Genomic DNA, 26,662 nt, shown 5'->3' on the forward strand with positions numbered 1-26,662 from the left:
GATAGCTTTTGAAATGTAAATGAAGAACATATCTAATAAAAAAAATTGTAAAGAAAAGAAGCACCAGGAAAAACAAAGCCCAGCTGCCTCTTCTACCCACTGAAGCTAGTGCTCACACACAGCCTCACACAGTCCATCTGCAGGGTCCAACAGCCCTGAGGAAAGCTGTCACAGGCTGTGTCCTTAACCTCAGGGCAGTTCACCATCCTCACTGTTGTTCTTCATCCTCTATCTTCCTCTCAAAAATCCTCCTCTTTAGGATCAGTAAGATGGATCCACAGATGCCATTAATCCCAGCACTCGGGAGGCAGAGGCAGGCGGATTCCTGAGTTTGAGGCCAACCTGGTCTACAAAGTGAGTTCCAGGACAGCCAGGGCTATACAGAGAAACCCTGTCTCGAAAAACCAAAAAGGAAAAAAAAAAAAAAAAAAAAAGATGGATCTACAGGTAAAAGTCCTTGTCGTCAAGTCTAGGGACCCAAGTTTGACCCCAGGGAGCCGTACGGTGGAAGGAAAGAAACCACTCCAGCAAAGAGAAACTCAACTCCACACAGGCACTGCGACACACCACCATCCACAATGAAAAAAAATCTTTTTAGTGCCATGAAAAGGAATTCAGGCTAGCTGTCCTCCTTCTATGAGATCCCAATGTGCCTGTGAAGAACATAATCCTATCATAACATATTTTATTTGTGAATGAACAATAATAGAAGGGTTATTGTTCTAATGCACTGTAGTGAGGTTTTGCTACTTTGTGGGTTTTTCTTCCTTCCAACCTTCTCCACCCTTCTTCTTCCACCTGTTCAACCCCTTAAAACTACATGAGAGGAAAGAAAAGAAATCCCTGAATAAAGTCAGACGTTGGAAAAGGGACAACATTATTGTTAGACTACTTCCCTTTTGTTGGGGGTTGGTTCTAAAGCTTTGAATTAATCCGGCCCCCAAAATCAGGAATCCGTGTGTCCAAACACTAAAGGTCCTTGTCCCCAATTGGTTTTTGATCAATCAATAAAGAGCCAACAGCCAATGGCTGGGCAGGTAGACTGAGGCAGGATGTTGAGATTGGAGTGGACTAGGAACTGGGAAGAGGAAGGAAGGAAGAATCACCAAGATCCAGAAGGAAGCAGAGCAGATTTAGAGCTGCAGAAGGAAAATCATCCGAAATGGAGGTGAGAGGGAATGTGGCCCCCAGAAGGGCTGCCCAGAAGCGTCTTGGGCAGAAAAGACTAGGGGGGGAACCCAGAAGGAGCCGGGGCAACACAGATAAAATACAGAAGTAGAGGGCATTAAACCAAGATTGCAGAAGGGAAATGTGTGCTGAGCTAGCCAAGGCATTTTAAAATTAACTGGTGTGTGTGTGTGTGTGTGTGTGTGTGTGTGTGTGTGTGTGTGTGTGTGTGTGTCTTTCATTCCTGAATCCAGATAGTGGATGCATGAAGTTCTACCCGGTGATGAGTTCCTTGGGACAAGTTTGATCTTCCCTATCAGGATATCTAATTTCTTCTTGTTTCTTCTCTGTGCACAACTACTTAGCAAACCACAACCAACAGCAACCAACAGTAACTGACAAACAGCAACCAATAGCCAACAACCCACCATGCCTTTCAGGAGCCTAGCATTTATGTACCCTCTGCAAAGTCCCCAGAATTCCAAACATCACACAATTGCAGAATCTACCTGGACCTGGCAAAACCACGCCCCTGATAGAGCATGAGGTAAATCATAGTGAGCTGCTGTCAACAACTGTGAACAAGCTACACCATACCCCACACCTGGGATTTAAAAAAAAAGCATATTCTTATAATATTTCTGTGTTTTTTAACAAAACCAAAATGCCAAAATTCTCACTATAGTATACTTCATTTTATACCCAAAGAATTTCCCACAGTGAACTGCAGACCTCACACATTCTTAACAGATAAGGAATTTATATTTATATACTTTTCATTAAATTCTCCTAAAACAATCTAGATTACTGGAGGGAAAAAAAACCTGTGCTGGTGAGATGGGATAGCAGGGTACTGCCACCAAGTGTGGTGACCTGAGTTCAATCTCCAGGAGCCCCATGGTGGGAGGAGAGAAATGACTAGAAATGACTCTCATAAACCGTCCTCTGACTTCCATGAACACGCCATGGAAGTGTCCCCTACCCACCACACAGATCAATGAATTAAAAACTTTTTTTTTTAAACAAAGTCAGCTATAGGGCTGGAAATACAGCTTAGCTCACTGGCAGTGTGCCTGCCTAGTGTGCATTCAATCTCCAGGACAGTGGTCATCCCCCGCCCCCCCCCCCCCCCAACACACACACAGAATCAAACCAGGCATGATGACACACTCTATAATACAGCATTTGGGAAGGTAGAGAATCAGAGATTTTTCAAAGCTACATAAGACCCTGTCTCAAAAACAACAACAAGGGCTGGGGATGGCTCAGGGTTGCTCTTCCAGAGGACTCAAGTTTGATTCCCGTCACCCATGAGGCAGTTCACAACCATCTAGAACTCCAGTTCCAGGGGATCTAATGCCCACGTCTGACCTTCTCAAGCACCAAGCATGTATGTGATACACATACATGCAGACCAGACAGCCATACACATAAAATAAATAAAATCTAAAAGTGACTCTAACAATAATTAAGGTGACAAGGCTCTGTGTGTCCACTGGCATAGTTTATTTCTCATCAAGACAGATTTATTCACTCTCTCAGTCCACATTTATGAAATACCTACCTCATGCCATGTATTATACCAGGCCCTGGGGTTCTGAGCCTGATGGCAATGGTCCCTGCCCACAAGGAATCTTCGACCCCAGGATTCTCATTATGGGACAAAGCAATGACGTCTGAATTACCTGTTGTCCTAGACTAGAACTATCCTCGACCTCAGTGGAACAAAGACTTGAGATCTAACCTTCAAGGACTAGCCATGCTCGGTGGTAGAGCATGGCCCAACACGCACAAGGCATAGGCAGGTCTGTTCTCAGTGCTGCAGAGAAAGAAGGACATGAGCTTGGGCCAGATTTGGACCATAAACACCCTAACATCTGAGGAAAGCAAAGGCAGGAAAATGAGTAAGGCTTCACAGCGGTACATTTCTTGTAGGCTGCTATCCATCCAGAAAAATGCTGAGAAAGTCACTGGCCCTTCATCCAGGAGCCAGTCCCTCTGGGCACCCTCTCTTCAGATGCCAAATCTTACCTCAAAGGCCACACGGTCTGACTGGTGTCGCCGCTCAGCCTCCCGCAGCTTGACAAGCAACTCCTGCACAGTCTTCTTCAAGCTCTCAACATCTTCACTCATGCTAGGGTCCACCTAGAACAGGAGCAGAGACGGGAAGGGAAAGCTGCCATATCTATGACTTAGTAAGAGAAGATCCCCTCCAACCCACCTGCCACACTGGGATTTGGGCTATCTGTGGGATTACCCTCACACAAAAATTAGTATCACACAGGGAAGAGCAACCGAGTTTTGAGTTATTTACACACACACACACACACACACACACACACACAGACAGACACACACACACACAGAGCATGTGCTGTCTTTATGGGCATGCTCCGCTTTTCTCTAAATTAGATTTCATCTTTATTGTTTTGACACAAGGCATTCTCTAGCCCAGGTTGATCTGAATTCATTAAACAGTCCCAGTGTGGCCTCAAGTTTGTGGCCATCAGCCTTCCTTGGCTAGGATTAAAGGTATGAAATACCAGCCCCAGTTTCATATTAAGAGCGGAGAGAAATGTCCGTTCCTCCCTTTTAGACTAGGCTCCCCAAGGACAGTGGCTATTTGGACCCAAAGCCCAAAGGCACATCTTTTGTTGTTTCCCCACCTCACACAGGATCAGCATATATAGGGCTGCTTCTGGATAGACAGGATTAGAGCAAAGGCATGAAGACAGGGATCTGATGTGATGAAAAGGGTGTCTTACTGAGGTGACTGCTAGCTGTCCCTCCCAGACACACCCAACCGTGGGCTGCTGGTAAGGGCTGAGCAGACATGTAGGGTCTCGCTCTCATTTTTGCTGCAAAGGCATGAATCGCTGCATAACTCCCTGAGAGTCTGGCACAGACTCTGGGTCTTGCACAGTAGGAAGTGGCAAGACCTTCACCTCAGCACAGAACCCGCAGCTGGGTGGAGGGAGACGCTTCCCAGCCTTCGTATTCTTCCCGGCTCCCATGGGCCTCCATTTCTACACGTATGAAATGAGGAAGACTCCTCACCCCGCCAGATCTCATAGGCTATGTCCAAAGTCAGGAAGACAGTATCGGCAGGTAGTTTGGATCTTGTAAGAAAATTTAGGCAGACACTGCCAGGTGTTACTATAATTTATTACCAACGACTTATTTGCCAATATGGTGTTCTGTGGGAAAGGAACAATCCAAGCTGCACGGTTAGCATTAAGACATGGCTGGAACCATACTTAAAATCTGGACATTAACTATGCTACCTTGTCAGTTCCTCTCCAGCATCACTCAAGCACCTAGGCCAAGTAAAATCACTGCAACAGGATCCTGACTATATCTCTGACACACTTATTCTAACTCGTCTTCTCACTAAAGCCCCCCTTTAATGACATGACAATTTTTCTTCATCAATTAATGTCAGAGGTTCAGCTAAGTAGTACATTGTTTGCCTCAAATGTGGAAGGCCCTGGCCTTAATTCCCAGCACTACAGAGACAGAGGATGTGTGTGAGGGATGGGGGTGGGGGGAAGGTTATAAAAGTACATGTGAGAGAAACAAATAACAAACTAGGCTCCAAACTGACATTGATCCTCCTGCCTCAGTCTTCTGAGTCCTGAGATTATAAGCCTATGCCAGATTTCATACAGTAACGTACACAGATTCTAAAAAGTATTTTGAGGAAAAAAAATTATTTTAAAAAAACATATAGGTCCTTCATATAAAGTGAAAACACTTTACAGCCACATATAAAGTCATATATATTAGGTATTTTATAGTTAGTGGGAAAAGAAGGAAAAAAAAAAAACAGTCTGACCAGTGAGAGGCCTTGATGAACCGTGACACACTATGACTAATGAATAGGTGTGATTCAGTTCTACACATGAAGGCCAAAAACACCCAACCCCAAAAAACTGGCCTTGGGGCTGGGCGTGTAGTTTAGTGGTAAAGGCCATAATTAAAGTCCTCAGCACCAAGCAAACAGAGCCCCTTCAAAACAAAACAAAAACAAACAAACAAAAAGCCACCCACCAAAGAAACAGAAGACAAAGAGATGTGGTGTGAGATGCAATCTCAAAATCGTAACTAAGTATTTGCATTGGACTTCATCAAAGTATAACCTTTTCTCTCTGGAGATGAGACACGACAGAGAGGCAGGAAAATGAGGGCCATGGGAAGAGAAGGAAAGCCCTCATTCTGGAATCCAGTTGGGAGATAACTGGTTAACAGCACTGATAAAGCCAAGAGTACTTACAGAGACACCCTCACTTTCCTAAGAGGCAGTAACAAGTGATCTCAGCTTACTTTGGGCCAAATTTCTCTAAACTTGACCATAGTGTTGCTCCTCTCTAATCTCAAACACCCCGACAATATACCTCATAAAACCACCATCTAGGTGATGGGATGGCTCGGTGGATAAATGGGTTTGTGACCAAGTCTCATCGCACTTAATGCCTGGGACTTACTTGGTAGGCGAGAACCATTTCCCTTAAGCTGTCTTCTGACCTTCACACACATGGGGGCATTCAAATGCTCATGTGTATATATGCACGCACACTCGAGTGCACGCACACACAATAAATAGATGTAAAAAACAATGTTTTAAACTTTAATCTGACAATTTCATTTACAAAAAGAAATTCTCTAAGACAAGAAATAAACTACCTCATGTATTTTTACTTAATTTTAAAAGAAAGTTCTGCTTAGTCTTCAAAACGTGTTGTAAATTATGTCCTTTGAACAATGTAATTTAGAAAGCCACAAGATGGCCAGCCGCTACTCTAAAGACACCTTGATTGACTGCCTGTCAAGGGAAACCTGTCCTTCCATGTATGCTGTCTTTCTCCTAAGCCCCTCCCTTTCCTAAGCCCCACACTTAAGTCTGAAATGTGTACCATCTTTCCTTCACTCTGACTGGTCCAGGAGTTATTCTGCATATACAGTCAGGAATCTGGCTTTTCCTCCTCAGTGGCATTCTCTTAGGGGGACATGAAGTCCTTAGGCTGTTTACAAACTGACAGAGACTAAAACTGTTATATTTTCTTGTTTTGCTTTTCTGTGTTTCTAAATTTCCAAGATTTTCTACAGTTAGTATATCTTATAATTTAATCACAAAAGGCAACAAATATTATTTTTTAAAAAAAGCACACCCACAGAACGAAGCTCTATGACTCAACATGATATAAAACTTAAATAAAGTTGAGCGGGGTGATGTACACCTTTAATTCCAGCACTCTGTAGACAGAGGCAGAAGGATCTCTTCTTGTTAGGCCAGGACAGCTAGCACTACATAGAGAAACTCTGTCTATAAAATAAAATAAAATAATGTAAAATCAAATAGACAAATAAGGGGGCTGGTGAGATGGCTCAGCTGGTAAGAACACTGACTGCTCTTCTGAAGGTCCTAAGTTCAAATCCCAGCAACTACATGGTGGCCCACAACCACCTGTAATGCAATCTGATGCCCTCTTCTGGTGCGTCTGAAGACAGTTACAGTGTACTTATGTATAATAAATAAATCTTTGGGTCGGAGTGAGCAGGGACTGAGCGAGAGTTGACCAGAGTGGTTGGGGCCAACCCAAGCAAGCGGGGTTGACTGGAGTGAGCAGAGGTCCTAAATCCAATTCCCAACAACCACATGAAGGCTCACAGCCATCTGAACAGCTACAGTGCACTCGTATACATAAAATAAGTAAGTAAATAAATCTTTAAAAATAGACAAAAAAACCCAACAGGTGTCTGGAGATGTGCCTCAGGAGTAAAAGTGCTTGCATAGCACACAAAAGGGAAAGTAAACAAAACTGTGCTTAACATGACACTCAATTATACATACACAGATGGCATGTTTAATAAGCACAGTATTTAAATAAGTATCTGTGCATAGAAAACAATGGTACTAGACTCTGGATAAATATTAGAATCATTTAAAGAACTGTCAAACAAACCTGATGCTGGGCTAGAGAGATGGCTTAGCAGTTCAGAGTTCTTCCTGCCACACCTCCTGTCCCTACCACAAAGGATCCAAGTTCAGCTCCCAGCATTTACATAATGGTTCACAACTGTCTGAGACACTAGTTCCAGGGGATTCAACACCCTCTTCCACCCTCTGTGGGACATACACGTGGCACACTGGAAAAATACTCATGAACGTTAAAATAAAGTCCTCCTGCTCAGACCACACCTCAGAACAGTTGTCCTCATCTCCTGGGAGAGGACCAAGGCATCAACTCCTTTAAAGCTTTCATTGTTCATCCAAGGAGCAGCCAATCAGAGATGATGCTGTAGGAGGACCCCCCTACCAACAGTCGTTGCTTCTAAGCAGTTAGCTTAGGGTATTTTTGCCTTTTTTGTCTTTGTTGTTTACTTTTTATACCAAATAAGTATGAGGTGGGATGGCCAGCCCTGTTACCTACCTCAGGTGGGCTACTGTAGAGAGTCATGGGACTCTGACTAAAGCCATTTGGCTTTTCTAGTACCACCTGTAAAAAGAAAATAAAATCAGGAGTTAAAAACAATTTAACCAAGCAAAGAATTTTGAAGCATTATATTTCTAAGTCGTCAAATGGTACAGACCAGTGAGATGGCCCAGAGGCACTTGCCACCAAATCTGACAATCTGAGTTCAATCCCCAGAACTCCCACAAGTTGTCCCTTGACATCCACATGTGTGTTGTGGCATAAGTGCATGCACATACACATTTACATGTGTGCTGGTTCACATGCAAAATAAAGGTGAAAACATTTTTTAATCTTATAAGGAAAGAGAGAGGGGGAAAAAGAGGGAAGAAGTGGGAAGCAGGAAAAGGGTGGAATGGAGACAAACAGAAGAGAGGAGAGGAGCAAGGGAGGGAGACAGATTTCCACTGCTCCACAAGAAAACAGAAAGTAGAGGGTCTTAAAATGGCCTTGAGGGAACTATAACCTGTGGGGTGGATGAAACAGACCTCAGGCTAATGCCTGCAGTGGACTGGAAACCGTGTGAGACACATCCCTCCCAGGAGTACAAGCCGCTGCCTGCCATAAACACTGCGCTCTCTGTGGTGGAAATCCTGACAGGTTTTGACCAAGCATCCATCAAAAAGAAACCTTTTGCTATGATCCTATCTAACCCAAAGCCAGACTGCTCACCACACGACGACTGCTATCTGTGCCAACAAGAGGCCTGGGCTTTGTGGCCTGACTCTGCACACAATACTCTGGTGCCTCTCACCAGACAGGTGTGACAACTGCCTCTGCAGTGCTGCTTCAGCTAAAGCAAATTAAAGGTGGAAACGGTCACAACAGGAAACCCAGTCAAGACAACAAGGAACCCACCCTGCACCAGCTACTAGGCCACTGTTCCCTTCCCGACAGGGAGGAGGCTTCTGGAGAAAGACCATCTGACTCAAACCAAAAGGCAAACAAAGGAGACAGAAGTCTGATCTCAGGAGCCCAAGTGAGAGGTTGAGAAGACATTCCCTACTTCTGAGAATACTCCTTTCCTGGAACTTTGAAACAGCTAGAATCCCACACTAGCCTCTCAGATTAGATTTATATACTGTTTGTCCCTACATTGTTGATGCTTCCACATCCTACATCCTAGGCCAGGCTAGGGACACAGGGACAGAATGGTGAACCCCTAAGGAGTCCAGGGCTGAGGCAGGACTGGATCAAGATTTCCACTTTTGGACTGAGGAGGTGGCAGCACTTGCAGAGGACCTGACTTTGGTTCCCAGCACCCATACGCAGCACATAACCATCTCTAATGTCAGTTCCAGGAACCTAACACTCTTTTGGCCTCCTGGGACACTAGGCACACGCATGGTATGCAAACATGGGCAGGGAAACGTTCATACATATAAAATGAAAATAATAAATCTTAGCTGGGTATGGTGGTGTCCATCTCTAATCCCAGCATTTGAAAGGCAGAGACTAGTGGATCGCTTTGTGTTAGAAGCCATCATGGTTTACATAGTAAGTTCTAGGATAGCTAGGGCTACACAGAAAGACCTTATCTCAATGGAGAGAGAGATGGGGAAGGAGAGAGAGAGAGGGAGACATTGATTGAGAGATGAAATTAACAGACAAAAATCTTTATTAAAAAAAAAAAAGACTTCCATTTTACTTAGGTTCACCCAAGTTCAGCAAGATCAACTTACAAGAAGTTTGGATCCATAGTTGACTGTCTATGACTATGTACTGGGAACACAAACTCTGATAATTTTCAGGAAACCAGATCCCTGATACACTCTCCCTTCCTGACCATGTCTTGAGAGTCAGCGCCATTCCAACGTACCTGTATCTCCTGCTGACGCAGAGGGTCTCCTGGACTCCTGTCAAGCTTGCTACTTATATCCTCCCGGAGCTTCTGCAGGCAGTTCCTGGCCTGGGGAAGAAGGCCTGGCACTTGAGATTCAGGGCAGGGAAAGGAAACACCTTTGGGTCACTTCCCCAACCCATATTATTCTCAGTCTGGCATGGTTCTAACAGTGGCTGCAGACAGAGGAATTGTGTTCAATGGGGGTGACAACCCAACCTCTCTTGTACAAACCAGATATATTAATCGCCTCCTCTGGCAGTGCTGACATGCTAGTTGAGAAGACATGGGACACAAAAGACAAATAAGATGTGCACTACAGAATCCAGTAGTAAGTGCTAAGAAGCCAGGCAGGGGCAGGGAAAGACTGGGGAAGGTGAGATTACAACCAAACAGATGACAGAGTGGGTTGATTAATAGATGAGATTGAAAAGGTCAAAAATGTTTTGTGACAGCGTCTGTCAGATCTCTATAAGTTTAAGGCCAACCCAGTTGGCATAGAGTTCCAGGACAGTCATGGCTTCACAGAGAGATCCTGTCTCAAAAAACCAAGTAACAAGTAAAAATGTATAAATAAATATAATTTGATGCACAGGAAAGCATAGGGGCCGGGTGGTGGTGGTGCACGCCTCTAATCCCAGCATTTGGGAGGCAGAGGCAGGCAGATCTCTGAGTTCGAGGCCTGCCTGGTCTACAAAGTGAGTTCCAGGACAGCCAGGGCTACACAGAGAAACCCTGTCTCAAAAAAAAAAAAAAAAAAAAAAAAAAAAAAAAAAAAAAAAAAAAAAAAAAAAAAGCATAGCATAGGGGCACTTAAGTAGTGACATAAAAGGAACAGAAGGGAACCATCAGAACCCATAAAAGAAGGTAGCTCTGAAAATCTAAGGTTCAGGACATGTAGGTATTCCGTCCAAGGAAAGGGGTCCGCACCTCCTGGATGTACTGGACCTCACTCTTCAGCTGGTCGATGTTCTTCTCATGGGTCATCTTGTCCCCAGACCTCCCTTTCAAGTAAACCTGCAGTAAAGATGGCACTGTTTAGTTAAGAAACACATAGCCCCATACTCAGGAGGAAGGAACTCACCAGGTGACTATCTGGTGATTCAGCTTAGCAGAGTTAAAAATGGGTCCCCATTACTCTGGGTAGCAGTACTGGGGACCAAATGCAGGCACCACTCATGCAAGACAAGCACTACCAACCGAGGGAGGGATTTAATGCTCTGCTCAGCATAGGTCAGCATTTTCCAGCTGAGGAGACGTCTCTGACTGTTAGTAAGTCTTTAGTGGAATATTATGCAGCCAGTAAAACAAGAGATACTGACACAGAAGATGGTACAATGTGTTATAAGTGTGGGAGGGGTTGAGAGAACAGAGTATACCATCACAATTTGATTTTCTCTTTTTAAAAAGTGCACATGTATTTCTAGGAGGGTATACAGCACAATGTTTACAATGGTTACCCTGCTAGATTATGGGACAGCACTGTCCTCTTCAAGAAGCATGCAATTCTTTTGAGTAAGGAAAGAAAATAAAGTAATGAACAGCATTCCATTTGAGAAGGAATAAGTAAACAATTCTGATTTGTAGATGTTGTAACCTTGCAGAGAGAACAGCCTAAGAAACCCCACAGATGACAATTCTAGAGCAGCAAGGCTAAAAGACACTACCTCAGTGTAAAACTGGCTGTCTCCCGATATTCTAGCAATTAGCAATCCAAAGATGGCATCTCATTTACAGGAGCTGGAGAGATGGTGACTCAATGGTTAAGAGCACTTCTCTGAAACCATGAGGACTGGAGTTGAGATTCTAGCACCAAGGTGACAAGCTGGCTTCCCCACAAGTACCTGTGACCCCAGCTCCAAGCTGGGCACAGACAGGAAGATCACCAGGGCTTGCTGGCTTCCAGTTTAGCTGAGAACGCACAGGCCTCAGGTTTAGGGAAGAGACCCCTGCCTCAAAAGAAAAGGCAGACAGTGACACCCAATGGCTTCTTCTGGCGTTTGCATATGTGCACAGGCACAAAAGTACATGCATCCATATACACTCACACTGACAAATGCTCACACAAATACCTACATAAAATAATAAAATTCCATTTACAGCTGGGTGTGGGAGCTCACACTTGTAATCCCATCACTTGGGAAGTTAAGGCAAGAGTTCTAGGTCAGTATCAACTACAGAGTGAAATCCTATCTGAAAAATAATAATAGATTTCAAAGCCCGGTATGGTGGAACATGTATTTTAACCCAGCACTTGGAAGGCAGAGGCTGGAGAATCAAGAGTTGAGGCCAACCTTACAGAGCAAGCTCCAATCTAGCCTAGCATATAATGTCAGACCTTACTAATATCAAGAATATAGCAAAATGAGGGAGAGGCTAGAAAGACGGATCAACAGTTATAACACTTGTTCTTGCAGAGGACCGAGGTTTGGTTCCCAGCACCCACATGGCAACTCACAGCCATCTGCAGCTCCAGTTCCACGGGATGCTGATGCCCTCATCTGAGATATGTGGGCACCAGGTATGTGTGTACACACACGGTACACAGACATGGATCAAAATGCTTGTGCACACAGAATCAAATGAATAAAATCTAAAATAAATATTTTAAATAGCAAAATAAATTAAGTTTTCTATTTTGAAATTTACAAACTAGTTATTATAAAAAAATAAAGAAAACCTTAAAAAATTAATTTCTGGCCCACGCCTTTAATTCCCAGCACTTGGGAGGCAGAGGCAGGTGGATCTCTGAGTTCTATGCCAGCCTGGTCTACAGAGTGAGTTCCAGGACAGCCAGGGCTGCACAGAGAAACCCTGTCTCGAAAAAAAAAAATTCAGATTCAACACATTCCTATTAAAACTCTAGCCGGCTCCCTTTTAAAAGAGATTTACTTATTTTATGTGTAGAAATGTTCTGTCTGCATGTATGCATGTACACCACGTGCCTGTGAAGTCAGAAAAAGGTGCTGGCTCCCCCGCACTTGGAGTTTCAGACAGTTGTGAACCACCATGGTTACAAGGAACTGAACCCTAGTCCTCTGCAAGAACAAGCAGTTCTCTTAGCCACTGAGCCATCTCTCCAACCCTTTGAGCTGGCTTCTTTGCAAAAACTGGTAAACTGGGATTAAAGCCCACAGAGGAGTGTTAGGAACCCTGAGCACCAACCAAAAAACCTGCAAGGACAATTTCAAAATCAGCTACAAAATTACAGTAATCGATAATCAGTATGGCACTGTCATAGGGACTAATGGGCAAATTAGAAGGTTACTGATACAAGCATGAAATATGCTAAGTGCAGGCATGCATGGAAAGGTCACACTGAGTCCCATTAATACATACAATTAACATATTAATTAAAAATAGACATATTAAAGAAGGAAACAAACTGAAAAATAGGTCACATGTTATCGACTCTGTATATAGAAGAATCCAAAATAGGCAAGTCCAGAAATATATTAAGTTGTAGCCAGAGCTGGAGAAATGTTTCTGAACTGAAGCCAGGCCTAGTGCTATACATCTGAAGTTCCAGGACTCAGGAGACTAAGGAAGAAGAAATACTGAGAATTTAAGGTAAAACAGGATTACACAGATCTGGTCTTTAATTAAAAACAAAGCAAAAAACAAAACGAGAAAAAAAAAACCTGGAATTTAAAGTGATGATGTTTGAACAACTCAATGGTTACACTAGAAACCACTGACTGTGTCACATGTAAATTGTCTAACTATATATTATTATATTATAAAGTTGTTTTAGTTAAAACATTACTTTTTATTTATATGCACTATTTTGCCAACATGAATTGTCTGTATACTACTACATGTGTCAGGTGCCCTATGAGGCCAGAAGAGGGCATTAGATTCCCTGGAACTAGAGTTACATACAACTGGGAGCTGCCATGTAGGTTCTGGGACTTGAACCACATCCTTTGGAAGAGCAGCCAATGCTCTTAAGCTCAAAGCGATTTCTCTACCACATATTTTTAAGTTTTTAATTATGTGTATGTATTTATGTCTACATAGGAGACTGTGCACATGAGTCCAGTAGCCTATGGAGGCCTGAAGAGGGTATCAGATTTCTTGATGCCGAATTTACAGGCAGTTTTGAGACACTTGACATGGGTGCTAGGAACCCATCTTAGGTCCTCTGCAAGAGCAGTAAGTGCTTAACCATTGAGCTATGTCTCCAGTTTACTCGAAAATTATTTTTCAAAAAGAAAGAAAACTGTACATCCCCAGGCCTGGGTCCAGGTTCAGCCAAAGCCATTCACTACAGACTCTGGACTTTGGGTATTAAAATCCCTGAAGCTGAGCAGAAGCTAGTATATGTGTGTGTGTGCACACACACACACACTCTTTTCCACCTACAAGCTCTCCGTCAATCAGCAGCTCCCTTTGTGTACCTGCAGGGGTAAAGTAGAAAGAAAAAGGAGGGTAGGCTGAGCTCACCTTAATGATCTCTTCATGGCCATCATGGGACTCCACCAGTTCTGAAGCCAGAGAATGACCTGAGGAGTGGCCAGGCATCATGGCATAGGTCTTCCTGCCCGCCTGCCAAAGAGACAGAGAGAAGTCTCAGAAACCACACAGCAACAAGGATCTCCTGCCTTGACCCACACCTCGAGACCTACAAGAAGCTTCAATCTGACTCCTTTCCCCTCCAAGAGCAGCCACACAGCAACAAGGACACAGGACAAGGAACGTTAGTAGAAAACTTGGGATAGCTTTCATTTTAGTGGGGGGGAGGGGGTGTCTCCCACTTCCCAAAGCAGGAGGCTGAGCTAGCTGGGTGTGTCTGAAAGGAGATGCTCTCAGGCTTGCAGCAACAGAGGTGGCTCCAGGCAACACTAAGGTGAGGTACCAGCAGCAAGAAAGAACTGGCTGAGAGGAGGCCTTGCCCCCAACAGACACCTTGATACCTTCTGGGCTATGTGCTCAAGTTCATCTCCTGTCAGTTCACTCTGGAGCGTCAGCCTGAGAATGTCCACGCTGCCCTAGTAATGACAACAACAGCAACAGTGACCCCTTACCTTTCAAGCCCACAACAACGACCAGCCAGAGTGTCCTCTCCAGCAGGCCTGTCTCTCCCTATTCAAAGAGAGTCCCAGAGAAGCATTCTCAGATCACCCAATGTCAGGTCACCCTGGATATTAGGTCTCTAGCAGGCCTCTGTCCACACACCTGAGAATGACTATACAAGCCTATGGCTCCATGTAGCTCCTGGGACATACCTTGATGCTCAGATCACAGGAACACAGGGCACAAATTACTCTTCCTCAGACAGTGGAGAAATTATCCCCGGACTGCTAGCTCCAAGTCAGTAGTCTTTTTGTTTGGTGCCTGGCCTCATGTTGCCCAAGACAGCCCTGAACTGCTGATTTTCCTGTCCCTCTTGGCCAGTGCTGAGACTGCACGTGTACACTAACATACTTGGCTCCTAACACCAGAGTTTCTACTCCGGACAACAGCTAGCAAGTGTTTGAAACCTAGGATAACCCCTAGAACCAAACAATAATATACCTAAATTCCAAGTTGGGAATGGAGACACACACACACACACACACACACACACACACACACACACACACACATACACACACACATACCTAGGATTTTAGCATTTAACAGGCTGAGGCAGGAAGATCATCGATTCAAGGCCAGCCTGGAGTAACACAAGTGAGATGTGTTCAAAAAGACACAACAAGCCAATAGCAAACAAAGAAACAAAAGCCTGAATCCAACTGAGCCTCTATTAGGAATATGGAAGTTGTTTAAATTACAGAAGGCAAAATAATGGGTATGATTCTAAGATTGCCTAATTTCACAGGATAAAGGAGAGTTTCTTTCCTAACTCACAGAAGATTAAACACCTGTAGGGACAACTGAAACCTCAGAGAGGAAAACAAACAAGAGAGAAAAGCAGGCTAGGGATTTAGGATGCACAGAGGGACTGAGACATTCTGAGCCTCAATTCCAATGGGAAAAAAACTAAGGGTTTGAACTGTCAAAGTGTGACGGCGTGAGCATCAGACGTGGTAGTGAGAGCGTGGGAGGAAGACATGGAACCCAGACTGCTTGTCCATGGTAGCGCTCTACCACTTGACTGCACCCCAAACCTCAGAAGATGGGTGCGCTGGGCATCCAGGGATGAAAGCATCCTTGAACTAATGTCGGTGGCACAGCAAGTAGATCTACATAGAAAGTTCCAGGCCACAACCACAAAGCTAGCTGGAGTGAGACACTATCTCAAAATAAATAAAAAAGATAAATAAATAAATATAAAAGGTATTTTGAAAAGAGAGAAACAGATTGGCAAACCGAGTAAGATTAACCAGCATGGCTTTTGTCCCTGAGCATGGTGAACTAACTCAATCCCCATGATCTCCATGGTAAAAGGAGAGAACCAATTCCTGCAAACTCTCCTCTGACCACCATGCATCAGCATACTCTCCCTTACAATCACACTAAAACCAAAAAAGATTAGCAGAGTAGATTAGTGTGTGTGTGTGTCTGCACTTGAGTAGATGTGTGTGTGTATATATATATGTGTGTATGCATTTGAGTAATTATAGTGTGTGTGTGTGTGTGTGTGTGTGTACATTTGAAAGCTCAAGGTCAATGTCAGGCAATTTCCTCAACTGCTGCCCACCCCTGGAGTATGGCACAGTCTCACTATGTAGCCCCAGCTGTCCTGAAACTCACTATTTAGAGCAGGCTGTCCTTGAAGTCCTGAGTCCCCCTTATTTTTTGAGACAAAGGGAACTCAGTGACCCTGGAACTCACCAATTTGGCTAGGTTGAAGCCAGCAAAGCACTTCCAAATCTCCTGTCCCCAGACACTAGCACTGAGATTACAGGCATGGACTGCCATCAAGAATCAAACTCGGGGTCTCCTGATTGCATGGCAAGCAGGTCTCCCCTGCTCCAGGAGGGACTTTTTGTTTGTTTTAATTTATTAAAAATTTTATGTGTATGAGTGCTTTTCTTGCACATGAGCATGTGTACCATCTGTGTATAGTGGCCTTGGAGGCCAGAAGAGGGCATCAAATCACTTGGAATTGAAGTTACGGACAGTTGTGAGTTACCATGTGGGTACTGGGAACCAAATCCAGGTCCTCTGCAAGAGCAGCCAGTGCTCTTCAACTCTAGCATCTCTCCAGCCTCCCTGCCACAGGTTTTCTAAAGTGACACATTCTCACCAACAATGATAACCATGAGAGGCAGCACATATTCTGATTAGCATTAGCATATGATCAGCTGATTATCATTTCACACTATTCACATACATACAATTTTATCTGTCTTTTAGAAAAACATAGTATGTCAGGTGTGGCAGCACTTGCCTTTTTGAGACAAATTCTTATTATGTAGCCTAGAACTTGTTGTGCATCCCAGGCTGGCCTTGAACTCACAGAGAGCAGCCTGTCTTTGTGCTGGGATTAAAGGAACGCACCACCATCTCAGTCAAGAAAATTAAGACAATTCTTTGATACACATTCATCTTACCAGTTAGTAAAGAGAAAGGCAGACTTGTAAACTGCAATGGCTGGTTTTAGTTGTCAGCTTGACACAATCTAGAACCCCCGGGAAAGAATAACAATGAGAAATTGTCTAGATTAAATGGTGGCATACACCTGTACTCAAAGAGTTCAGGATGCAGAGGCAGGAGAAATGGAGGCCAGCCTGGTATACAACTACAGAACCACTTGGTAGAATGTTTGACAAGGATGGGTGAAGTCCCAGGTTCAGTTCTCAGCATTACATAAACCCTGGCATGGTGAAGCATACCTGCAATCCTCGCACCTGAGTAGCAGAGGCAGGAGGATTGTAAGTTTGAGTCTGGGCTATACAGTAAAATCTTGCTTCAAAGCCATCTCCCAACTGCAAGATAATGAAACAAATATTTCTAAAAATCCCTGTAGCTATCAAAAGAATAAAGTAATACTATGAACAACTCTGAGCATAAATTTGATCACTTAGATTAAATGAACCAATTCCTAAAAATGAGAGAGAAAGCAACAAATTAAAACCTCTACCACTATGAGCCACTGAATCCAAAATGAATGTGAGACTATAGCTCCTGAGAATGCCAGGATATAATCTGAACTCTCACAGCAGAACTAACTCACCAGGCCTGAGGAGTTCTCTCTACTCTATCAGCTCACAGACTGTTCAGGAAGTAGTGCCAATTCCATCCAGTCCCACCCAGAGAGCAGATGACAGTGCTTTCACTTGATGTTACTTGTATGGTGCTCTGCCTGCCCTACATCTGTCTACCATGTGCATACATGATAACCAAGGAAGCCAGCATAGTTCACCACCATGTGGGTGGTGGGAGTCAAACCCAGGTCCTCTGGAAGAGCAGTGCTCTGGCAGCTGAGTCATCTCTCTAACCCTGGGAACTGTTAAATTTGTAAATCCATTATGTTAGAACATTATTCAGCAATAAAAAAAAAACAAATACTGATAAATGTTCTAGAAATCTCATGAAAATTACAAGCAGGAAAAAAATTTTTTAAAAAAGGTAGATGCCATACGAGTTCATTTATGTATTATTCTTGAACGAATGAGAAAAAAATGGAGACACCCTCTTTTTGTAACAGCCTGTGGTAACCTGTTGAAAATGGTTTACTACCCTCTGGATCCAGAAATCCCTACACAGTTATTCAAATCAAGTGGTTTAAGTCTTTGTGTTTACTTTAAGAATACTGAAGCAGTCCAGACCACCTGAAGTTTGTTTATCAAAAGGCCAGGGGAATCCATGAAGTACTTATGTAAAAGGTTCCCTTTAAAGGAGCCATGTCTGCCACTCTGACCTTACACTGCTGGTGTCAGTGGATGTGCCCAGGCCACAGCGGGGCTGGACAGGATTGTTTGCTAAAAACACTGCTAAAGTTTTGTTGCACATGCTTAGAAATGTAGGAAGTAATGCTCAACTTAAAGGTTTAGCTATAGATTCTCCAGTCACTGACACAGCCAAGTGAACAAAGCACCCAGTATCAGACTCAGGATCTTATTAATCCATATATGAGGTGCCCTGCCACATGGAGTTGACCATCACTGAAAAGGAATAAACTTTCTAAGCCAGAAGAGGAGACTGCACAGAAGAAAAAGACTTACAGTTTAGGGATAGATTTAGCACAAAATAAATGTGAAAGGAAGAAAGAGAAAGAGAGAGAGAGAGAGTGAAGGCTGGCAGCTATCAGAAGGTGGAGGCAGGAGAGCAGGCGTGACTCTGACTCTGAAGCAGCACTGGAAGGGATCCCTGTGGTTCACTCAGTTGGTGTCCATGTCAATCACTGGAATACACTGGATGGAATTTGAAAAGAGTAAGAGTTATAGGGAATCCTGTCCTCTACTTTTTTAGGACAGGATCCACTTGGTGGCCCAGCTTGTCTTTGAACTTGTTTTTTTTTTCTTTTTTTGGTTTTTCGAGACAGGGTTTCTCTGTGTAGCCCTGGCTGTCCTGGAACTCACTCTGTAGACCAGGCTGGCCTGGAACTCAGAAATCTGTCTGCCTCTGCCTATCAAGTGCTGGGATTTAAGCCGTGCGCCACCACGCCTGGCATCTTTGAACTTGTGATGCTGCTGCCTCAGCCAAAACTACTTTTTAAAAAATTTTATTATTCATTTTATGTTTGTGAGTACACTGTGGCTGTCTTCAGACACACCAGAAGAAGGCGTCAGATCCCATTACAGATGGCTGTGAGCCACCATGTGCTTGCTGGGAATTGAACTCAGGACCTCTGGAATAGGAGTCTATGCTCTTAACCTCTGAGCCATCTCTCCATCCCTAAAACTACTTTTAATGGTAACTAATATTCTATTATTCATAGATAAATAAATTTATTCAAATCAACTCCTATGTAGATTGTCAGTTTATTCTCCCTCTCACATGCACACACACTTTAAAAACAACTTTGGTGCCACAAGATGGCTCAGTGGGTAAATGTGTAAAGAGAGAAACAACTCTACAAAGCTGTCCTGTCCTATACACAATCACACACATACACACTGGCACATTCACACACACACACACACACACACTGGCACATGCACACACATACACAAATAATAAAAAAGGTTTTATAAGAAAATATAGTGGCTGGAGAGACAGCTCAGTGGCTAAGAGCAAACTTGGGTTTTGTTCTTACACACATGTTAGCAGCTCACAACCACGTGTAACTCCAGTTCCAGGTATCCAATGCCTTCTTCTGGTCTCCATGGGCACTAGACATGCAATACATGGTGCATATACATTTATATGTATAGACAAAACACTCATACAGATGATGTAAAAAGAAATAAACCTTAAAGAAAATCTTTCATTTGACAGATCAAAATGATCCACAACAGTACCTGGATCACGTTCCATCTCCTTGTAGAAAAGGAATAGCATTTGGAAGAGTTGCAACTAAACCCCTAACCCCATCTCCTTACACAAATCCTACTCAGCCTTCAAGGCTCAAGTTGAAGGTTAGTGATGTAATTCATCTGGTAGAAAGCTTGCCTACCATGCATGAGGACCTGGGTTTGATCCCCAGCACCCTATAAACCAGGCATAATGCTGCACATCTGTAACCCCAGCATTTGGGAAATAGAAAACTGAGGAAGATCAGAAATTCAAAGTCATCCTCAACCATACAGTACGTCCATGGACTACATGAGAACCCGTCTTTAAAATATAAGACTGAGGGCTGGAGAGATGGCTCAGCAGTGAAGAGCACTGACTACTTTTCTGAAGGTCCTGAGTTCAAATCCCAGGAACCACGTGGTGGCTCACAACCATCCATAATGAGAGAATTGACACCCTCTTCTGGTGTGTCTGAAGACAGCTACAGTGTACATATAAGAATATATGTGTGTGTGTATATACATATATATATATATATATATATATATATATATATATATATATATATATGTATGGCTGGGCATGGTGGCACATGACTTAAAATTTTAATGGCTCTTATTTTTTATTTAATGTATATGGGTGTTTTGTCTGCATGTATTTAAGTATATCATATGTATGCAGTGCCCAAGGAGGTCAGAAAGGGTGTTAGATCTTCTGGAACTGTAATTACAAACAGTTGTGAGCAGCTATGTGGATGCTGGGAATCAAAACCAGGTCATACAGAGCAATCTGTCTAGACTGGAGCAGCTTTAATTCCAGCTTAGGAAGCAGAAGCAAACAGATCTCTTTGAGCTTAAGGCCAGCCTGATCTACATAGCAAGTTCCAGGCTATCCAAGGCTGTATAGTTAAGACCATGTCTCAAAACCAAAGATAAATAAATAAGAATAAAATAAAAATGTAAAATAACCATGGAAGAGGCAGCAAAAAGCACATAAGCACCAGAGGATGAGAAGGAAGGCCTGACATACTGTCTTCAGGACATGATATGGCCTTTGTGCTCTCGAACACACGCAGCTGGGGTCACCTGGACACATCATCAAGTCAACAAGATCGGTCAGTAGTCAGGCAGCAGGCAGCACTAATAAGGCTCAGTGGATTGAGGAAGGTATGAAAGTGGGTGAAGAGAGGCTGGAGAGATGGCTCAGCAGTTAAGAGCACTGGCTGGTCTTCCAAGGGACCTGGGTTCAATTCCCAGTACCCACACAGCAGCACACAAGTGTCTGTAACTCCAGTTCCAGGGGATCTGATACCCTTACACAAAGACATACATGCAGGCAAAATACCAATACACATAAAATAAATTAAGAAAGGGGGGACATGTTAAGGAGGTGCTATGGGAAAGGGATGTAGATATGTTCAAGACACAGTATATACATATATAAAATGAATAAAAGAATAAATACAAGGCCTTATACAGAACATTTGTCATACCCCTTCCCCACCAAGGCTCATTGTAGAGAAGAAGGCAGAAACTCCACTTTTTTTTTTTTTTTTTGGTTTTTCAAGACAGGGTTTCTCTGTATAGCCCTAGCTGTCCTGGAACTCACTTTGTAGACCAGGCTGGCCTCTAACTCAAAATCTGCCTGCCTCTGCCTCCCAAGTGCTGGGATTAAAGGCATGTGCTACCATGCCCCTCGAAACTCCACATCTTATATGATATTACAAGCACTTGACTATTCTTTTATAACCTTTTGTTTTTTTTTTCTTTTTTTGTTGTTTTTGTTTTGTTTTGTTTTGTTTTGTTTCAAGGCAACAATCTCGTCGTATAACCCTGGCTGGCCTTGAGCTTGCTATATAATCCAGACTGTCCTCAAACTCTCAGAGATGTACCTCCCTCAACCACACAAGTACTGAGATTAGATTGAAGTTTACCAGCATGTCTGGCTGCCTTTATAGATCCTTGAACAGTTTATTTAGCAGTGACAGGCACCTCCATCACCACAGCTTCTCTGAAGACACTTGAATGGATTCAGGTGATCCACCGAGGGAATCTTCCGGATTCCCTTTTTTTAAGAAACAGGGAGGGTGTGGGTGGGAAGTGTTGTTTGTTTGCTTATTTGAGACAGGGTTTCTCTGTGTAGCCCTGACTGTTCTGGAACTCAAAGATCCACCAGCCACTTCCTCCTGAGTGCAGGGATTAAAGGCATGCTCGGCCACTGCCCAGCCAGGCTCTTTCATTTAGAGCAAACAGTCAGGGATACTGGACAAAGCCAACAGACGGTGGCTAAGGACTATCATGAAAAGATCAGTAAAAGCCAAAAAAGGCAATCTTAAGAAGGAATACAGAGCTAGAGAGATGGCTCAGTGGTTAAGAGCACTGATTGCTCTTCCAGAGGTCCCAGTTTTAATTCCCAGCAACCACATGGTGGCTCACAGCCATCTGTAATGGAATCAGATGCCTTCTTCTGGTATGTCTGAAGACAGTGACAGTGTACTCACACACATAAAAAAGGAATACAAATGGCCCATAGATACATAAAGGATGGATGCTCTTCTGGGACGAGCACATCTGTGATACAGAAGCAGAGAGGTCAGGGCCAGCCTGGCTATACAGTGAGACTCAAAACACTAGAGTGTATGGTGGGGTGGTGCTGGAGAGATGGCTCAGAGCTTAAGAGCCCTGGCTGCTCTTGCAGAAGACCTGATTCAGATCCCAGCATCCACATGGTGGCTTACAACTGTCTATAACTCCACTTAAAGAGCATCTGATTCCCTCTTCTGGCCTCTGTGGACACTGTGAGCACATGGGCACTATGGTGCACAGTATACATATACAGTCAAAATACCCACATACATAAAATAAAAATTTTTAGAAAAATTTAAACCACAAAAAGACCAAAAAGCGGTTTACACTTGTGATCTCAATTCTTGAGAAACTGGCAAATGAAAGTCTGAAGCCAGCTTTGGCTACACAGTGAGTTCCAGAGAGTTTGAGCTTTTAAATTAAAGAAAATAAATAGACACTAATTCCCAAAACATGGCTTTTCATTTATTTAAGTACATGAACACAGCAGTAATTGCCAACTCCCACACACAGCAATTACTCTGTGTGGGACCCTATTGGGATCTGTTCCAAGGACTTTACATGTGCTAACTTAATCCTAGCAATATCATATATAGTAAGCACCAACGTTCCAACTTTAAAAGCAGGTTGAGAAGTTAAGAGTCTCATCATGCAACTAATCAGAGACAGAGGATTCAAATCTAAGACCTGTGGCTCCAGTCTGAGCTTCTAACCAAGATGCACATGGCACTTGTGCTGCACAAACACACAAGAATAGCACTAAAGAAAGACAGACAGAAAGAGCGAGAGGGCGAGTGTGGGTGGGGGAGGATCAGAAGTTCAAGGTCATCCTGGCTACACAGCAAGTTTGAGGTTAGCCTGAACTATGTATGAGACCCTGGAAAGGAAGGAGATCAAAGGTGGATCAAGGGAAAGAACAAGAGTGGGGGCGGGGTGAGAAGGACCTTTTCTTACATATATTTCTGTGGTTTTGGGTTTGTATGTGTGCATGTCTGTGTGCATGTTCATGTAGGAGAGTATGCCCATGGGTGTGCATGTCTGTGGAGGCCAAAGGTCAACATCAGGTGTCATTCCCAGGTAGCCATCTACAAGCCATCTGTTTCTTCTAGTCAGGGTCTCTCCTTGACTGAAGTTCACAGAGTAGGCTAGACTGGCTGACCAGTGAAGCTTAGGAAGCCTCCTGTCTCCATCTCCCAGCACCAGGGTTTCGAGTGTCCTGCCATCAGGCTTGGGTTTTATACACGTGGGTCCTCAGCTTGCCGAGCAAGTATTGTACTGACTGAGCCATCTCCCCAGCCCTTCTGGTGATATTTTAAACATTAATGGAAATGTTACCTAACACTCCTATAATAAAAATTACAGAGGAGAGGAGGGGAGGGGAGGGGAGGGAAGGGGAGGGGAGGGGAGGTACTAAGTGTAGTCAGAAGTGGAGCATGTAAATTTCGTCTGGCATCCACTACTCCTGCAAGCTGCTTGCTCTCTCTGGCCCCTGTTTACAGTCTGTAGAGTGGGTGATTACAGCCACCTGGCTCAGTCTGAGGTAGAGTAGGAGGTGTGTAAGGACAGTGTGAAAGTATTCATAACCCACAGAAGATGGTAGCAGCACTGTGCCCAAGCAGCTCAAAAGAAGAATGCATTAACACACTGTCAAAGTGGATGCTACAGAGCCACAGACTTCACCCCACAACTCCAAACCAGTGCCAAGGATGGAAAATCTAGGGCTCTTTTCCGCTCGGTGAGACCAGCTGTCTTCTGGGGCTAGAGTGGCCGCCGGGCTGTGCTCAGGCAGAAAAGATCTTTAGAGTCTTTTTTCCCCAGAGTGTCTGGTAGAATGGTCCCCACTAGGGCCTCTGCAAGGCTACATGGGAAGTGGAGTCTTCTCCTGGAGAGAAAGAGCAGCACTAATCACATGGTGAGCAGGCCTCTAACCTCATAAACACTCTCCGGAGAAGCCCAGCTACCTCCAATTACAACAGCCTCTCCACTGTTCAAACAAACCAGCTGCATGACTCACTCCTCAAAGCAGGGAGGGGGTAAACACATAGCTAAGGGCTTAATAGATCAAGAGGCTCAGAAAGTGGTGATAGGAGATAAATAGGGAGGCCCCAAGGAGATAAACAGGGGGGCCCCAGGGGTTCTCACACCACAGGCTTATTGAATGGGAACAGATCCATGGGAACAGCCTGTCTCCCTAGAACCCACTCTCCAGGTTTCTAGGGAGCCACTAATACTAAGAGTGGGGAGGTCCAGGGTAGAAAGCCAGGGTCAAAAAGGGAAGGGAAATAGAAATGGTCTCTGTGCTGAAAACCTTTGAGTCACCTTCACCATGTACCCAACTTCTGGAAGCATATGTAGGCTTACAAACTGCTGCTGTAGTGACCACCTTAGTCACTGCCAGCCCTGTTTGTGGCTGGCGAAGCTTATACCCATCTGAAAAAGGACAATGGCTATCTTCTTATAACACTGGCTCCTGAGAGAGGCCAGCATGAGGGAAGCCCCATGAAGTCACAGAAGAGGATGGGATGGAATGGGATGGCTAGGTGCCCACAGTCTCCGAGGGAAGACTGGGCATGCAGGCTTGGTGTGCCTGGTCCTCCAGGAGACAAAGAATCTCCTGCCCCTTTTCCTCTTCCTCACAGCTAAACTAAAAAACACAGTTTACCTTTAATCTGGAAGCTTATCCATAGCACGGACTGGACAAGCATCACACTAGGGGAAATAAAGTAAGAGGAGACTCAGAGCAACACCCTAGATGGGGCACCCATTTCTCATAATCTGGAGCCCTGCACTGGGGCCTGGCTGTGAGAGTATATACACGGGGGTGGGAGGGGGTGGGCTCCCAAAAGCTACACCAGCTGTTGACCTAGTCTCCGAACAGGTCTCCCACTTGCCTCAAGCCCAGAGGGCTAGAGAAAGGGAACCCCCCCTCTCCCCGCGACCAGATACAATGAAGGGCTGAAGCTTCTCTAGTCTCAGACACTCTGCCTTTGATTGGGTTTTCCTGGTCTCATACTCTTTCGTTTATTACCTCCACCCTATTCTACCACTCCACAGTCTCCTCTGCCTCTGCCCAGGCTTAAATCTGGGCCAACAGTCTTCCTGGCACACATCCATTCCTCCAACTAAGACTGCCCACCCCTAAGAAACAGGTGTTTCACAAGACTGCACGGTGACCCAAAGAGGCACATGCCATAATTACCAACAGGCGGGGAGGCTCGTCCCACCCAATCTGAGCACAGGTCCTGGAACCGAAACCATCCGGTACACACCTCCCTCCACCCTCGAGAAATATGGGCAATGTTAGTGCCACATGCCTAATGATTAAGTAATCTTCCTCCTTTATGCCCTCCCTTCCCTCTCCAGGCAAGAAAGCCAAGCTCTCCCTGAATACCTGGCAGCCTTGGAGACCTCACTGAAAAGTCAGAGCTGGCAATAAAAGGGGTAGGGGCAATGGTGTGAAGATAAACTTACTGGATGAGTCTGGGGCAGGGATTGAAACAATAGTTTCCAAACCTGAAAGATTCCTCCACCCAAGAGTTTCTTCCCCACCCAGGTGTCACGGAGACAGGCCTTCAATCATATTAGAATTCATTTCATTGGAGTAATCACCAATGATCAAGGAGCGCTCTTATTTTGTGTGTATCTTAGGCTGGCTTCAGACTCACTATGTAGCCAAGGATGAATTAATCAGCTTGCTTCTTTCTACCTCCCATGCTACGTTTACGTGGTTCAAGGAATTGAACCCAGAAACTTCACGCATGCTAGGTGAACACTCGAACAACAAAGCTATGTCTCCAGCCCCTCAATCCTCTTTGAAAATATTCAGTTCCTGGGCTGGAGAGATGGCGCCGAGGTTAAGAGCACTGACTACTCTTCCAGAGGTCCTGAGTTCAATTCCCAGCAACCACATGGTGGCTCACAACCATCTGTAATGGGATCTGATGTCCTCTTCTGGTGTGTCTGAAGCTACAGTGTACTCATAAATGAAATAAATAAATCTTTAAAAAAAAAAAAGGAAGAAAATATTCAATTCCATTCCCAGGTATTTCACTCCCAAGTAAAAAGGAAACATAAGTCCACATCAACTTATAAAACTTCATACCAGTAATATTTACAACAGCCAAAGAGTAGAAACAACTCAAAGGTCCATCAGTTATTCCATGATGAACATATTTCTATGATAATATAGTTAGATATGGACTATCATTCAGTTCTAAAAAACAAAGGCAGTGATGGTACACGCCTTT

At 44.1% G+C, this 26,662-nt stretch overlaps 1 protein-coding gene across 3 annotated transcripts in view; it reads right to left on the reverse strand.

The window, feature by feature from the left end:
* The window catches only part of Tuft1 (tuftelin 1), a 46,120-nt gene that overhangs the window by 12,246 nt on the left and 7,212 nt on the right, over positions 1 to 26,662 (reverse strand). For 2 of the 3 annotated variants that reach the window (NM_001293728.1, XM_006501307.2), the window contains exons 2-6: positions 13,927 to 14,028; positions 10,411 to 10,497; positions 9,460 to 9,549; positions 7,599 to 7,664; positions 3,199 to 3,312 (exon numbers count right to left, since the gene is read on the reverse strand). In NM_001293728.1, the coding sequence (NP_001280657.1) occupies positions 3,199 to 3,312; positions 7,599 to 7,664; positions 9,460 to 9,549; positions 10,411 to 10,497; positions 13,927 to 14,028 (459 nt within the window). Of the gene's footprint in view, positions 1 to 3,198; positions 3,313 to 7,598; positions 7,665 to 9,459; positions 9,550 to 10,410; positions 10,498 to 13,926; positions 14,029 to 14,396; positions 14,472 to 26,662 lie in introns of all 3 variants that reach the window. The other variant, NM_011656.3, reaches the window with a different exon arrangement.

This window comes from Mus musculus, chromosome 3, assembly GCF_000001635.26.
Source record: "Mus musculus strain C57BL/6J chromosome 3, GRCm38.p6 C57BL/6J".
Classification (NCBI taxonomy): Eukaryota; Metazoa; Chordata; class Mammalia; order Rodentia; family Muridae; genus Mus; species Mus musculus.